General features: G+C 40.8%; 1 protein-coding gene across 1 annotated transcript in view; it reads right to left on the bottom strand.

The window, feature by feature from the left end:
* The window catches only part of MAD1L1 (mitotic arrest deficient 1 like 1), a 1,159,769-nt gene that overhangs the window by 1,014,602 nt on the left and 127,994 nt on the right, over positions 1-17,173 (bottom strand). The window contains exon 10 of the mRNA XM_077449134.1: positions 28-114. Within this exon, the coding sequence (XP_077305260.1) occupies positions 28-114 (87 nt within the window). The remainder of the gene's footprint in view (positions 1-27; positions 115-17,173) is intronic.

Genomic DNA, 17,173 nt, shown 5'->3' on the forward strand with positions numbered 1-17,173 from the left:
AAGAAATAAAAGCCATTTCTATCATACCTGTTCGTAATAGTCAAATTCTCTTCTTTCAACTTAATCTCTCGCTGCTGTATGGCAAGGATCTGTTTGGAGAGATCATCTGGAGTCCTGAGGAGAGAACAAAAAAAATAAAAAAATAAGATTTATATTTTTTAACCAATGCATTTTTTTGTCAAAGTACAAAACAAAGGCATAAATCATATGGTCTGCCACATCGTCAACATTGGTTAACAGTAAGGCAGAACAGATAATGGATATCACAATTTGATTTAACCTATTTCTTTAGATCAGTGTTTGTAGAATAGCAGGACAATTGCCTTAGATAGGTAACAAATACATTTATATTAAAGAGAACGCAGAGTCATTTTTTTCTTGAACAATATGATATACTTACCTTTGTGCAATAAATTGCACAGAGTGGCACCAATCTTGCCCGCTAACGCCCATGACACCACCTCTTCTCACTGTACCAGCATAGGACGTCACTTCTTATTGTGGCATACCTGCAGGCTTGATCCTGAGCAGCGCTGTCTGTGGCCATAGGCACAGATGGCATGGCTCCTGTTGCCTTAGTAAAGCCTGTGAGAGCCGCCACAGACAGCTACAAACACTGGATAGAGTGAGGGCTCAGGTAAGTATATGTGGGTTTGAGGATGCATACTACTACATTAACAATTTTTACCTTAATGCAGGGAATGCATTAAGGCAAAAAAGTTTAGGCTTTAGAACCACTTTAACAAGTTTGCCCACTCAGATTAGTTTTCAAATAAAACCAACAGATAGTCGCACTAGCTGCCAGTGTTAAGTCATAGACGGTGGGTGTCTTAGGCCCCTTTCACACTGGGGTGGCAGTAAATTATTTTTAAAGTATATACCAGTGATGGCGAACCTTGGCACCCCAGATGTTTTGGAACTACATTTCCCATGATGCTCATGCACCCTGCAGTGTAGTGGAGCATCATGGGAAATTAGTTCCAAAACACCTGGAGTGCCAAGGTTCGCAATCACTGGTATATACCATCGTATTTGCAGAGGTATTAAACCCCTGCTAGCAGCCAAAAAAGGGTTAAAACCACCCGCAAAAGCGTTGCTGCAGGTATAGCCACACTGCCCCATTGATTTCAATAGGCAGGAGCGGTGGAGGAGCGGTATACAAACTGCTCCTTCACCACTCCAAAGATGCTGTTAGCAGGACATTTTTTACTGTCCTGCCAGTGTACCGCTCCAGTGTGAAAGCCCTCGGGGCTTTCACACTGGAGTGAATGGAGTGGCACTTTCAGGGTGCTTTGCAGGCACTATTTTTATCGCTGTATCGCCTGCAAAGCGCCCCAGTGTCAAAGGGGTCTTAAAACACAATGAAATGGGGGTTTTGCCTCTCCTTGCTTGAAACTTACAAATGTACCACAGGGACCTGGCTATGAAACTTATTCCAGACTTATACTAGCCAAAGAATTTAGAAGCCCACACATGGTTAAAGGTTTCTTCTCTTTTTTGTGTTTCCTTTTTTCCTTCTTAGCAGTCTATGTTAATTATATGCAATATTGTGACAATGTGTCATTGGGGTCCTTTGGAATCTTACACAAATGACCAAGGTCAGCTGACCTATTCATACTGATGTTGAGGCTGTGAAACCTATGAGTCACTTTGTCTTTAATAAGTAAATGTACAGTAGGATAATAAGGAATTTGCTCTGTATATAGCAGGTCTTGTATTAACACTGACTCCTTGACACTATTGTAATACTTTATTTGAAAAATATACCAAATTTGATAATACAAAAAAAAAAGTCATCCTCTCTTGTTCAAGAAAGGAGAAGATACAGGTATTCATACACAGTGACTTTTAAACTTAAAACTAGTAACCCCTACACAGCGCACAATTAGCAAGACACACTTACACCTGTTATCTTGCAATAACCAGGACATGTAGGTCTTCCTTTAATACAATGGTCTCTTTACTGCGGCCCTGGGGGCCGGATGTGGCCCTTTGCTTGTCTTTAGGGATGAGCTTAGATGTGTTCGCAGCTCCACGTGCCCGCACAGATCGGGAAATGTCTCATTGCCTGTGATTAGTGCTGCAGAGTATCAGCTTCCTAGCGGGCACGTGGAGCTGCGAACATGACTGAGCTCATCCTTACTTGCCTTTATCATCAGGCACCTGGGACAGTATTCCTTCCAGTGATACATGGCATTATTCCTTCTATATCTACAACGGGCATAATTCCTGTTACCGATACCAAGCATAGGGCAATATTTCCACCACTGACCCCAACAATGGGGCCCAATTCTTCCCACTGACACCAATGATGGGGCACTATTTCTTCCTCCAATACCAACAACAGGACAATATTTCTCTCACTAAAACCAACAATGAGGTATTATTTACACCCCCATTAATGCCAGGACATTTTCTCACACTGGCCACAGTCTGGCCCCCACAAAGTCTGAAGGACCGTAAACTGGCCCTTTGTTTAGAAAGTTTGGAGACTCCTGCTTTAATGCAAAGAACTGTCCAGATATCTGGAGGCGAAAAGGCCGAATTCACCTTTACGTAAAAAAATAAATAAATAATAAATGCACATTTTGCAGGTAAAAAACAATAAAAAAAATGCGTATTTGTAATGGTTTTTCACAGTGAATAGTGGGTGCAATACTCATGCCCCAGATGCCGTCTGTGTAGACGAAATGTGCCAGGTCGAGTAATGCCTACACCATTGCGCTTATTCATGTTTCCCTTGCAAATGTACTTATCTCCGTGTGAAATGTAAGTTTTTTTTATTTTATTCTTTTTTTAATAAACCCTTTTATCTACGATATCACACTATGTGGAACCTTTTCAATCTTTGGTTACATTGTGTGAACACAGAGATTCATTGTGGTCCTCCTTCCATCCATGAGAAACCCATTTGTACTACATACTGGATACCTGCTCATTTTGATCTGGGCCAGAGATTGTAGATGTCACATCTCTACATATATGGTGTCATCACCACAAGCCTATATGACTTAAGAGTGTATAGCCCTTTAAGTCCATATATTCCGGTAAGCCTCCTTTTCGTATACCCTTTAGTCGTGTTCTTAGTGTGGTTTATAATGATTTTGTGTTCTTATATTTTAAGAATTTTTTTTATATTTTAATATAATGTTTTAATATATTTGTCTCTTCACCATGGTGGACATTTGTTTTTCCTTTTTACAGGGATAACAATCCTTTTCACTTAATACTAATGGTTACACATTTTTGTACTAATTGACTGTACATTTGAGCGCTGCATATTCTTTTACGAATAGTGGGTACAATGTCAGGCTCCTGCACACTTTACCATCAACATTCAGTTAGAAAGCTGGAGGATAAGCGTATTTGTAGTCCATTGAGAACTACAAGCTGCCTGTTGCAATGAAGCAGCTGTGGTGAATGAGCCCTGCAGACACACCAATTTTTTAATATGACAGCAGCTACCACCTGTTGAATTATTCCATGTGCACAGAAGTTGGTCTCTCGTTTGACTTCTGTACATTGTTGGACATTCATCGTTCAATCTGTGCCACCGGCTATAGCCAGCGGTGCTGGTAAGTATAGTCCCCACAAACGTGTGGATGGGGGAATTGGATTCGTTTTTTGTTCAACCCGCTGGGTAAATAAAAGACAATAAATTATGTATGACGCGCCTTAGTCATGTGAAGACCTTTTTTGTTCCTCGTTGCTGTCGACAGAGGGAAGAATAAATGATCATTTTTATAAATGTCTATTCTGTTAAATTCTGTTCCAGTTACAAAATGGCAGGAATAGGGGTGTTAATACCAAATGAAATATAACTGCAAAACAAACTTTTTTGCACTGAAAAAAAAATACGTTTGTTTACACCATATGCAAGATGATGACATCAATGAAATAAACATCTAACACAATCCACTCGAGACTAAAAAAATAGAATACATACATAAAGCTCCATCTGTCTGCATACAAATAAAAGACAGAGGATTTATTTTTATTTTTTTTAATCAAAAGACAACAAAAAGACGACTGCCCAATCTCCAGGGACGGAAGGAAAAAATTAGGGCCTATGTCATAAGAACTGCACAAACCTTTACTAAAAGTAAATACTTCTCAATTCTAGAGAAAAAAAAAAAAAAGAATAAAAATATTAACTGATACTAAAAGGGACAATAAGGGCCAACAAAATTGGGATATTATTTTAAAACGATTTCTATCTCTATACAAGTCTATATGAATGCTTTAGCAAGCTATATGCATGTCAACTGCACTTGCAAGAATGTCTAAATTTCTAAAACATCTTAAACTAACGTCAAAAGCATGCTCTTATGTCTTTAGGTATATTGTGCATATGAAAGGTCAGCTCACAGCTCAGTATGCTGTTAATGTTTTAGAAACATTATTTCTACAGTTAGCTTTTAATAAGTACATACAAGTTTAACTAGATTTGCTGTCATTACATATGAAGGCTCTGCCTCCTCCCCAGTAGTTCAGAACAGAAGTTAAATAGTCATTGTCCAAATACAAGTCTTTCCTAATTCTATATCTCTCCAAAACTCTCCTGGTAAGCAAGTGATTATGTGATCTTGTGCATAGGCTTCGGGTTACATTATATAGCTTCCAAACAGTGATATATCTATATCCACATATTATATACATACATACACACACACACACACACACTATCTCACAAAAGTGAGTACACCCCTCACGTTTATAAATATTTTATTATATCTTTTCATGAGACAACACTGAAGCTGCAGTCACACCTGAGCATTTCAAAGTTGCGTGTTTTTTACCACATTTTTCCCATGATTTTGTACAGGTCACCAATGTACCAAGCTGAAAAATGCCTCTAATATGCTCCAAAGAAGCTCATGTTCTTTTTTGAGGTTAAGGGCACTGTCACACTGAGGCATTGGCGGTAAAGCGCCGCTATTGATTTCGGCCGATTGATATCAATGGACAGGGGTGCTTTAGGAGCGGTGTATACACGCCTCAAAGATGCTGCTTGCAAGAGCACCGCTCCAGTGTGAAAGCCCATGTAAAGCGCCTCAGTGTGAAAGTGGCCCAAGGCGTTTTTCAGGCGACAAAATTCTCAGATGTGAACAGGTGCAATTGAAATCAACGGGGATTTTGCTTGTTGGGCGTTTTTCAGGCATTTTTTCTGTCGTTTTATAAGCTTAAAATGCTCAGATGTGAATGCAGCCTGAAGAAATGACACTTTGCTACAATGTAAAGTAGTGAGTGTACAGCTTGTATAACAGTGAAAATTTGCTGTCCCCTCAAAATAACTCAACACACAGCCATTAATGTCTAAACCGCTAAGTACACCCCTAAGTGAAAATGTCCAAATTGGGTCCAATTAGTTACAAGGTCTCAGGTGTGAATGGGGAGCAGGTGTGTTAAATTTGGTGTTATTGCTCTCACTCTCTCATACTGGTCACTGGAAGTTCAACATGGCACCTCACGGCAAAGTATTTGATAGCAGCAAAACAAATACTCTTGCGCACAAGTGTGTTGATTGGGTGATGTAAAGTTCAGGGTGCATAATGACTCAGGCCTTGCTGCCCTCCAGGATAGGGGTATCCTATCAGTCGGTCAGAAAGAAAATAGGAAGAAAAAAAAAGAGGGCGCACCAGCCTTGTGCATATGAGAGCCAGTTCACACAGGGGCAACTCAGGATCAGACTTCAGGTCACCCCTAGTCGCCTCAAGTCACGCTACATGTAAAAAACAATGTAAGTGAATGAGAGCCGTCTTAATGCACACTACTGAAGTCGCTCCGACTTCAGAAGAGTTTCCTGTAATACTTCTAGGCGACTGGTACCCACTGATTTCAATAGAAGTCGCCTCCAAGTCAGATCTCCATCTATATTGAGGCGACAATCAGCTCTCGAGAGGGAACTCCACGCCAAATTTTAAATAAAAAAACGGCATGGGTTCTACCTCCGGGAGCATACCAGGCCCTTAGGTCTGGTATGGATTTTAAGGGGAAGCCCCCCTACTCTGAAAAAACGGTGTGGGGGTCCCCCCAAAATCCATACCAGACCCTTATCCAAGCACGCAGCCTGGCCGGTCAGTAAAGGGGGTGGAGGCGAGCGCCTCCCCTCCCCAAACCGTACCAGGTCGCATTCCCTCAACATGGGGGGGGTTGGTGCTTTGGGGAAGGGGGCGCACTGCGGCCCCCCACCCCCAAAGCACCTTGTCCCCATGTTGATGAGGACAAGTGAGGACAAGGGCCTCTTCCCAACAACCCTGGCCGTTGGTTGTCGGAGTCTGCGAGCGGGGGGCTTATCGGAATCCAGGAGCCCCCTTTAATAAGGGGCCCCCAGATCAGATCAGAATTTTCTGAGACTACACTATGCTTCGCCCATTTTGGCAACAGGTTACGAAAGAATCATTACACAGATCATAATCATATTTCTATGCAGTGGCAATGTTTTGGAACATAATGGCTTTGTCCAGTACAAAGTAAAGGAAATCATTTCTGATTTATTAAATGCAATTATTTAATTTCCCACTTGCTAGGTACAGGCTTTACCTTAATTGGTTCCTGACTGGCTCACGCAGATCTACTGTGGCAAAATGGCTCTCCTGGCTGAAATCCCATATGAGTACATCCTTCCCTTTTTCGGCAACTAGAGCTGGGGGACCCGATGAGGGTGGCCATCTGCCACGATCGCATGCATGAGCATCAGCACAGGGATTTGTGTGTGTAAACACACAAATCCCTGTGCGGTCAGAGGAGAGGAGACATGTCATTTGTTCCTAGTAAGTAGGAACAGTGATATGCCTCCTCTCCTAATTAGCCCTATCCCCATACAGTTAGAACACACTGAGGAAACACATTTAACCCCTTGATCACCCCCTAGTGTTAACCCCTACCCTGCCAGTGACATTTAAACAGTAATCAGTGCATTGTTTTTAGCACTGACCATTGTATAAATGTCAATGGTCCCAAAAATGTGTCAAAAGTGTCCGATCTGTCTGGTGCAATGTCGCAATACTGCTAAAGATCACCGCCATTACTAGTAAAAAAAATAAAAATAAAATGAAAAAAGGCCATAAATCTATCCCATAGTTTGTAGATGCTATAACTTGTGTAAACCAATCAATATACGCCTTTTTTTTTAACCAAAAATATGTATAAAAATATATATTGGACTAAACTGATGAATATTTTTATTTATTTTTTAATTGGGGGATATTTATAACAAAAAGTAAAAAAAAATAGTTTTATCAAAATTTCACTTTTTTTGTTTATAACGCAAAAAATAAAAACCGCAGACGTGATCAAATACCAAAAGAAAGATCTGTTGGGGGGGGGGGGGGGGGGGGACGCAAATTTCATTTGGGTACAGCATTGCATTATCGTGCAATTGTCAGTTAAAGCGACGCAGTGCCAAACTGTAAAAAGTGCTTTGGTTAGGAAGGGGGTAAAATCTTCTGGGGCCAAAGTGGTTAAAGTTAGTCCTTTTCTTTGGTTGCACTGTACCCAATGCACACTTCTCCCAGAGCTGACTGCACATGATTTTTCTCTCCCTAACCACGCTGTGGATACCCAATGAATATTGTCTCATGAAATATCTTTAATGCTCAATAAGAAAGCATATTATTGATGTGTATGTATGTACATGAATATCTGTAATCACACATTAATTATGATATGTCTCCCAGTACCAATAGGATCCTCTGAAGAAGCTGTTGGCAAAACACGTAGTGATCCATTAGTGATGGTACACGGATTCCGTCGTTTGGCCCTGTACATGGAAGATTATCGTAATCTTATCTCTTCAATCACTGTGTTACTAATCCATGGGCCATCTGAATAGGTTTTCTCTGTACAGCTATACTTTCAAACATTTGATACATGGGAAATGTATGTAGAATGCACAATTCTTCTCAATATGTTTTTTATGACATTTTATATGTTGTTACAATAAACCTTGAATTTTATACATATAGGAGAACCCTTTTCCTACTTGGGACTATAATGGCAATTGTTAGTCAAACCATTTTTGCTCTTTTTGATTCTGGTACTATTTTGGATGTGGTGTCACACATGATGGGTTATGTCTCTGCATTTCTTCAACACCTCAGCAGTGCCACAGGCTGATAGCCTCCATGCCACGCAGCACTGATGCAGTAATTCATGCAAAAGGAGCCCTGACCAAGTATTGGGTGAATACTATACATGGTGTCAGGGAACTCACCATGTGAATGTCCGTCCCCGTGTAGCAGCGGTTCACTTTCGTTCTAGGCGCCATGCGCGGTGTCCCCGTCAGGCGTACGAGTTCCGGAATGAACGGACGCACGCCAATCCGAACACGTGGACGCACTCGCGCCAACCGAACATATGTACGTACTCACGCATGTACGGCCACGTCCACCAATCCTGGCACATCTCACCCTATATAAAACGGGATCCTGGCCTGATACCAGTGCTATTCCTGAGACACCTGATCGTTGTTTGTTCCTGTGACCTTGTTCCTGATCACCCGGCGTGTTCGCCTATTCTTTTGGATACTCCTTGTTTACCATTTCCTGGACTATTACTGACCTCGGCTTGGACTTACTACTTCGGCTCGCTTCCTGATTTTGTACCTCACTGTCAGCACGTTACCAGACCCTTGCTCGTCCTTGACTACACACCTGCCTTTCGTTCCTGTAACTGATTGCCAGCCAGTTGCCGACCTTGCTTGTTCCAGACGTGCAGTGTTTCCTTTACACCTGCTTGGCTTCCGCTGTATTCCTCTGGTGATCGACCTACACCTCTTCCTCCCTGAGGACCCAGCATCTTCAGGCCTTCAACTTCAATCTGCAGGCACCTGCACCCTTTCGCTGTCTTCACACTCCCTGTTCCCACCTCCAGGGGTGTGGAGACCGGAACCGGGCAAGAGGCCACCCTCAACAGTCTGACTCCGCTGTAAGGTACGTAACACATGGGTACACTTTTCAGTAAGCCAACATTTTTGTATTTAAAATGTTTTTATTGGTCTTATGTAATATTGTAATGTTCTGACCTACTGAATTTTGGGTTTTCACTAGCTGTAAACCATAATCATCAAAATTAAAAGAAAAAATGCTTGCAATATATCACTCTGTGTGTAATAAATCTATATAATAGATTTAGTTTTGCTTTTTTTAATTGAATTACTGAAATAAATTACCTTTTGGATGATAGTCAAATTTTTGGAGATGCGCGCGCACACTCCCACACACCCACACACACCCCAGCAGAAGCATTATATTTACCTGTGGAAGAACAGAACCCAATTAAGTCACTATCAATGGGGATTTGATAGCAGCTCATATAACATCAATATTCAAATTGGAAATCCATTGGTTGGAGACATTATGAACAATTTGTGTGTAAATTGCACTAACTTCTCAAGGATACCCAAGATGAACTCTTCCCTGGCAGATAAATTACTAAACAGGAAAGCGTAAGTTAAAACAAATCAAACTGGAAAAAGATTAGAGCAATACCGTACAAAGTTCATATGTTTGATAAAATATGACCTACAAAAAGGATACCTTCCCCACCTTAGAGTAAATCCGACAAACCTGAGCAATTTACCATATTTTGCGGCGTATAACATGCGGCAGCATATAACACGCACCCCAATGTACCCACTTAAGGACCGTCTCACGCCGATATACGTCGGCAGAATGGCATGGCTGGGCACAATCACGTACCTGTACGTGGCTCTTTAAGTGTCCAGCCATGGGTCGGGAGCGCGCCGCAGGCGGCATGCTCCCAACCCGGTCCTGAGATCAATGACCGTGGCCGCAGGATATTTATTATATTTATATTATATTTATTATAGCAAAAAGTAAAAAAAAATATTGCATTTTTTTCAAAATTGTCACTGTATTTTCGTTTATAGCACAAAAAATAAAAACCACAGAGGTGATCAAATGCCACCGAAAGAAAGCTCTATTTGTGGGGAAAAAAGGACTCAAATTTTGTTTGGGAGCCACGTCGCATGACCGCGCAATTGTCAGTTAAAGCGACGCAGTGCCGAATCGCAAAAAGGGGCCTGGTCCTTTGGCTGCAAATTGTTCCGGGGCTTAAGTGGTTAAGAGGGAAGTTTCAGGAAAAAATATTTTTTTTAAATAAACCACTTTGAAGCAAATTAATGGTCAGTAAGAATCAATGCAGCCTAATTAGTGCCCATCTGCAGCCTCAATGCAGCCTAATTTGTGACCATCTGCAGCCAGTTCTGTGCCCATCTCCCCCATCAAAGCAGCTCACCATCTCACCATGAAATCACAGAGCCGTCATCTGTTTGCTCAGCTCTCAGCTGGCAGTGACACACACAGTCCCACCTCCGCCATAGGCATTGGACCAGCTCTTATGATGGACAGAACACTGGTCCAATGCCGGTGGTGGAGGCCGAACTGTGTGTGTGATGTGCAAGCAGAGATAGAGCCGTGTGGAGAGGAGATGATGGATCTGATTTCTGGCGGCACTCGTCCCTCTCTGAGGAACGCTGACAGCATATAATGCGCACCCGCGATTTTCCCCCTATTTTCAAAAAAAAATGCATGTTATACGCTGATAAATATGGTAACTACTTTAAAAGAACCACCTTCCTGCTCAGGCCATTTTTCTGTTTTTAGGTACTTTGACTGACAATTACTTTGTCATGCAACATTATAATCAAAATAATTTTTTATATATATATTTTTTAAAACTGACATTTTGTGGTGACATCTAATCACCACTGTTTTTTTTTATTCTTTGCTAAAGGAAAAGCAAAAACTGAAAATTTTGAAAAATTATTACTACATTTCTTTGTTCGAGTGTGGGGTTACCAAGTGTGAGACTTTTGCAGCCTAGCCACATAGAGGGGCCCAAAAATTAGGAAGCACCTGCATGTTTTCAACGAGCATAACTTATGCATCTTACTACCCATCACATGTTTGGAGGCCCTGGAGTGTAAGGACAGTATAACACCCACAAAACGACCACATTTTGGAAAGCAGACGGTAACCCCAAGTTATTTTTTTTTTAAGAGGCATGGTGAGTCTATGCAATATTAAACCACTTCAGACCCTGAAGGATTTGCCCCCTTAATGACCAGGCCATTTTTTGCACTACGGCACTGCGTCATTTTGACATTTGCGCTGCCGCGCGGTGCTGTACTTAAACAAAATTGACGTCCTTTTTTACCCACAAATAGAGCTTTCTTTTGGTGGTATTTCATCACCTCTGCGGTTTTCTATTTTTTGTGCTATAAGACAAAAATAGACCAACAATTTTTAAGTTTTTTTTACTTTCTGCTATAATACATATCCAAAAAAATAAAAAACTATTCATCAGTTTAGGCCGATATATATATTTCTACATATTTTTGGTAAAAACATTTAAAAAAAATAAATAAAAATCACAAGGCAAAATTGATTGGTTTGTGCAAAAGTTATTCTTGTATACAAACTACGGGATAGATTTAGGGACTACTTTATTTTTACTGTTTTTATGGTAATGGTGGGGATATGCCATTTTTTTTAGGACTGCGAAATTGTGGCAGACAAATTTGACCCCAAATTACACTTTTTGGGGACCAATGAGATTACAATGATCAGTGCTATAAAATTGCACTAATGAATGTAAAAATGTCACTGGCAGGGAATCTGGCAGAACAGGGAATCACCTTATTTACATAGGCAGTTCCCCCATTCTGTCTCTCCCCACTACGATCGGGGGAAGACAAATCCAAGGGCACACGCGACCGCTATCATCTGTGCACGGACCGACGTACAGGTACGGTTCATGCAGGAAATGTCTGCAAGAGCTGGTTGGCATGTGGTTAAACGTTTGCAACACGTTTTGGGGAAATGTGGCAAGAAAATCTATTTTTCTTGCTTTACAGAAATTTAAGAAAATAATTCTTACACACAGCATGGACATACTGATGATCACACCCAAAAATACATTCTGCTACTCTTCCTGCATGGGGATACCACATGCATGAGACTTTTTTTTTTATGTTTAATGGTCTATATTCTGATATTGTATCAAAGGTATTAGGGAAAAAAAAAAAAAACTTTCCATGGCCAGCATCACTCAGGAATGAATCCATAAACTTAAGCCTCTGGTAAAGAACGCCCCATAGAATGCGCCAAATCTTTACCTCAAATATGAATAAACGTTGGCATTGTTTCACAGAAGTCAGGATTGCCCTACACATTTGCATGTTTCTGGGACAGAATAGAGCGAACACATGATAGTTACAATGGGAAAGGAGACCAGTGAAGTATGTCACCTAATGAGGATGGAAGAATTGATTGCTCAACACTAATAGGTAGGAGTCTTTCAGAGTCAAATAGAGGATGTGGATCCTATACCGTATATGGACACCAATGGCTTCAAATCTCTGACAAAATGCTTTTATTTCTTTGAGACTATATGCATGTGCAGTTGGTCCATCTCTCTCATGGGGCTCCTCTTTCCATCAATGTTTCTCTCTCCACCACCCCTCCCCCCCCCCTTTTTTTTCCCTCCCTCTTAACTTTATACCTATTCATGATATTCATTTATTCATATACCCATTCATTTATACATATCCAAGGTTCACTTGTTGGATACATTACATGTAGACTTTAAACTATTGCTTTCAACATTTTGCAACACTATGTTATATGTTCATGTATATTTTTAAGCCGCCTTCTATGCGCAAGTCTTACTGGAATGTGTAAAGCCTTTTAAACCTCCATTTGTTCCCTTTCTGTAGCTCATCTATTGAAATTCCAATAAATGCAGATTAAGCAAAACCAAGGTATTAAAAACAGGAGAGAGGTAAGTAAATGCCACAGATATACAGTATCTCACAAAAGTGAGTACACCCCTCACATTTTTGTAAATATTTTATTACATCTTTTCATGTGACAACACTGAAGAAATGACACTTTGCTACAATGTAAAGTAGTGATTGTACAGCTTGCACAACAGTGTAAATTTGCTGTCCCCTCAAAATAACACACAGTCTAAACCACTGGCAACAAAAGTGAGTACACCCCAAGTGAAAATTTCCAAATTGGGCTCAATTTGTCAATATTTTGTGTGGCCACCATTATTTTCCAGCACTGCCTTGACCCTCTTGGAGAGGAGTTCACCAGAGTTTCACGTGTTGCCACTAGAGTCCTCTTCCATTTCTCCATGACAATATCACGGAGCTGGTGGTTGTTAGAGACCTTGCGCTCTTCCACCTTCCGCTTGAGGATGTCCACAGATGCTCAATAGGGTTTAGGTCTGAAGACATGCTTGGCCAGTCCATCACCTTGACATGACAAAGCCGGTTCTGAGTGGAACCGGTCCTGTTAAATCACTGTATGGTCTTGGCCACCAAGCTGCAGCTCAATTTCAGAGCCTTGGCAATCTTTCTATAGTCTAGGCCAGTGATGGAGAACCTCGGCACCCTAGAAGTTTTGGAACTACATTTCCCATGATGCTCATCTACATTACAGAGTGCTTGAGCATCATTGGAAATGTAGTTCCAAAACATCTGGGGTGCCAAGGTTCACAGTCACTGGCCTAGGACATCTTTATGCGGAGCAACAATTGTTTTGTTTTTTTCAGATCCTCAGAGAGTGCTTGGCCAATCGAGGTGCCATGTTGAACTTCCAGTGACTAGTATGAGAGAGAGAGAAAATAACACCAAATTTAACACACCTGCTCCCCATTCACACTTGAGACCCTGTAACACGGAGTCTCATTACACTGGGGAGGGAAAATGACTAATTGGGCCCAATTTGGACATTTTTCACTTAGGGGTGTACTCACTTTTGTTTCCAGCAGTTTTGATATTAAAGGCTGCGTGTTGAGTTATTTTGCGGGAACAGCAAAGTTACGCTGTTATACAAGCTGTACACTCACTAGTTTACATTGTAGCAAAAGGTAAATTGTTCATTATTACATGCACATAAAGATATAATATTTTTACAAATATTAAAAAATTAAAAATGTGAGGAGTGTACTCACTTTTGTGAGAAAAAAAAAAGTGTGTGTGTGTATATACATACACACACACACAAACACATTTTATTACACATACACACTTTTTTTCTTTATTTATTCATATTACTATTATTTTTTTGAGAATGTGTTTTGGAAACGTTAACATGTGGCCTAGTAATTCACGAGAACTTTAATGACAAGCCTTCCTTACTCAATGTAAGCAGATTGTACAAAAATGTGAGGGGTGTACTCACTTTTTTCTGTATGTGCTTGGGTCAAATTTAATGAATCAGGTTTACATCCACTTTAAAGTAATATGAAAGCTGCTATTGCTGACCTCTGCTTGGGAAATGGTAACTGCCGCTCTTGGAGTGGCACTTTCACTGACCTGGAAGTATGCAGATCAGGTGTCCAGACTTAATTCTGAGTTGCTATTCTTATTTTCAAACAGCAATGGCATGCTGTAAATGTTTCAGGAAGCAATAAAAACCCATTAGGGATTGTATTACTTACTCCCTCCAAAAGTTATAAAAATAAGTTTTAGCTTTACATATACAGTACTTTAAGAAAATATTTAAAGTTTCACGTCAACTATTCATCAAGTCTGATTATTACGAACAATACCAATTCTGCTACAAGCCAGAATTAGGTCACACCTAAACGGAGATCAGGTTAAACATACAAGAAATGGAAAAAGCATCATGTTGGGCTGATTTGGATTTTTTATTACAGCAGGTTGGTGTGAAGGACATTCTCTATTTTGGGCATTTGTGTAGTGGGAAAAAAAATAAAATAACGCATGGCGTTGTTCGATTACAAAAGCAACAAAATGATTGCTCTGCTGACAAATGTCTCCCTGCTGACTCGGACCAATAATTTCTTGTGCTGTACTTGGTACAGATGAACCAAGGCTAGCAGATGGGAAGGTGTCCCCTGTGCGCGTTTCTTTATAGTGCATTCTTATGCAGCATGCTTTCACCTCCAGCAACAACACCCAGCTCGCCAATTTATTAACTGCTATACTTTATGTCCTTAAGAACAAATAAAAATTGGTCTCTTAACACTTATCAATGGGATGTCCAAACACCCATTCCACCAACTTTATTAAAGCATATAGAAAGATTTCCACCCTACATTTTTACTTTTAAAAAAACACGACTGTGTAGCACTTACAGCCACACAAGTTAGGAGGCAGGATATTGGTCTTTGTTAGCTGCAAATACTGACAAAAGACATATACAAATCACAGTTGGAAGTTTACTAGACAGGAAGAACACTGTTTACAAATGTGATCCTTTCCTCTCCTTCATAACACCACTTTAATATTAAAGCTGCACTTTTGCACAAAAACTAAACTAAATACTGTATATTATTCAGTAAATCCACTTGTGTGCACCAAATGCCTTTGTGAACCTCAATATTAAATTTAGTGGAATGCAGAGATGTGCCCTTCCAAAACTGTTTTGCCACATACAAACGCTGGGCACCATGCAATGAGAAGCCGCTACCATCTTAACCCTGTTCTCTGGCATACATTGCCAACTTTTTCTCTACCATTTAAAGGCTGCCTGTCCATTTCTGACCATATTGGCAGGCAGAGGCAGTTTAAGGATGCCTGAAGGTGACAGGTGGGTGTGTAGGTGTCGCACGGAAACAGCAGAATATGTACAGGATACAGTGGCAGGGACAGAGCTTATAACAAATGATCCTCACAATGGCTTCTCACTCACTAGATGTCAAAGGGAGAAACTGGTAATCGATTTCATGTTTAGTGATTTCAGCAGTTCTTTTATATAAAACTGTGAACTACTCTTAGGCAAGGGTGCATCATACATTTCTTTGTGACGTAAATTTCATAACCTTACAATAATGCTTGCATTGCCAAAACTACTCCACAATCCAGTGCTAATATCAGGTAATCTCTCTACCCATGCATGGCTTGTGCTAAGATATGAAAAGCAGCACACTGTCCCTTGTGTTTGTCCATGATAATCCAGATACAGTTTGTAAGGGCGCTCTGAACTTCAGGACCAAGCAAAAACAGATGTCTTTATGAACCAGAAAGTCTATAATAGGGTATCTTCCACGCTTAGAGCTGCACTTATGGAGAGAAGCAATCTCTGAATAGGAAACAGAAAAACAAAGAAAAGGCGCCTCTAAGTGGTACAAGCTCTTTAGGCTTTGATGACTGCTTCCTGTTTTGCTTCCTGTTTGTGGTCCACGCTGGTTGCTGGTTACTGTTTCCTGCCGCTGACGTCACTTCCGGGATCCTCGTGTTTTGAGACTGTGATTGCGGGCTGGTCTGTCCGTTCTCTTGGAGCTCCCTGCAGGTTTTCCCGTTGGCATTCCCTGGACCTCCCTGCTACTGGACACACACAGCCTAAACAACCTGTATACGCCAGTGACCACTGTATTCATGCCGGACCAACTACATGGATATTAATGATATGCTCTGCCAGCCTACATATCTTGTAAGTGTTTTTAACCCTTTTTGGGGAAATTAAACAGCTTTTAATTTTACACTTAGAGGCACCTTTTCTTAGTTTTTCTGTTTGTTCATGATGTTTATGTAGTGCCACAAAAAAGTACCACGAGTACCAAGACAGCATGCTTAAGCAAGGTGTGTGCACCCTTGGTCAAAGAAACAAGCCACGGTAAAGCAACTAACCTAGAGGAGTAAAAATACATAAAAAGGCAAAAACAATGGGCAATAGAGCTATTCCTCAATGCACATCTGAATGCACTGAAAGGCACTGCAATTTTTCCCTCTGAGACAGAAGAGATACTTAATCAGTACACGGTTAGGCTAGATAACATTTTTAAAAGGGGAAGCCAGTGGAAACTACACAGATCTTTCAGCATGGTACACGAACAGCCTACTGAGCAAATTGCACTGTGCCACTTAGTGTTTGACATGCTTCAGCTCCTACTTGCAGGGAAGTTGGCATGTTCCCTAGCTCCAGAGACAGGCTACTGCAATATTTTAGGAAGGTGGCAGCATTTGCCAATATTTGCTTCTTTCACGCTTGTCCTCTGAAAAACTGGTTTAGGAAATATTCAGATGAAGGAAGGCGTGTTGGACTACACAATATTTTGATACATCGGCACAAATCAAATATCACTGATTTGATCGATCGGTGTATCTGTTGGGAATGGCTGTAATTATTTTTTTGCCCATCAAGGAGCCATCTGGTTTGAATACAACTTT

The sequence above is a fragment of the Lithobates pipiens genome, unplaced genomic scaffold, assembly GCF_037356315.1.
Source record: "Lithobates pipiens isolate NorthernLeopardFrog02 unplaced genomic scaffold, aLitPip1_a1.2 Scaffold_22, whole genome shotgun sequence".
NCBI classification, from domain to species: Eukaryota; Metazoa; Chordata; class Amphibia; order Anura; family Ranidae; genus Lithobates; species Lithobates pipiens.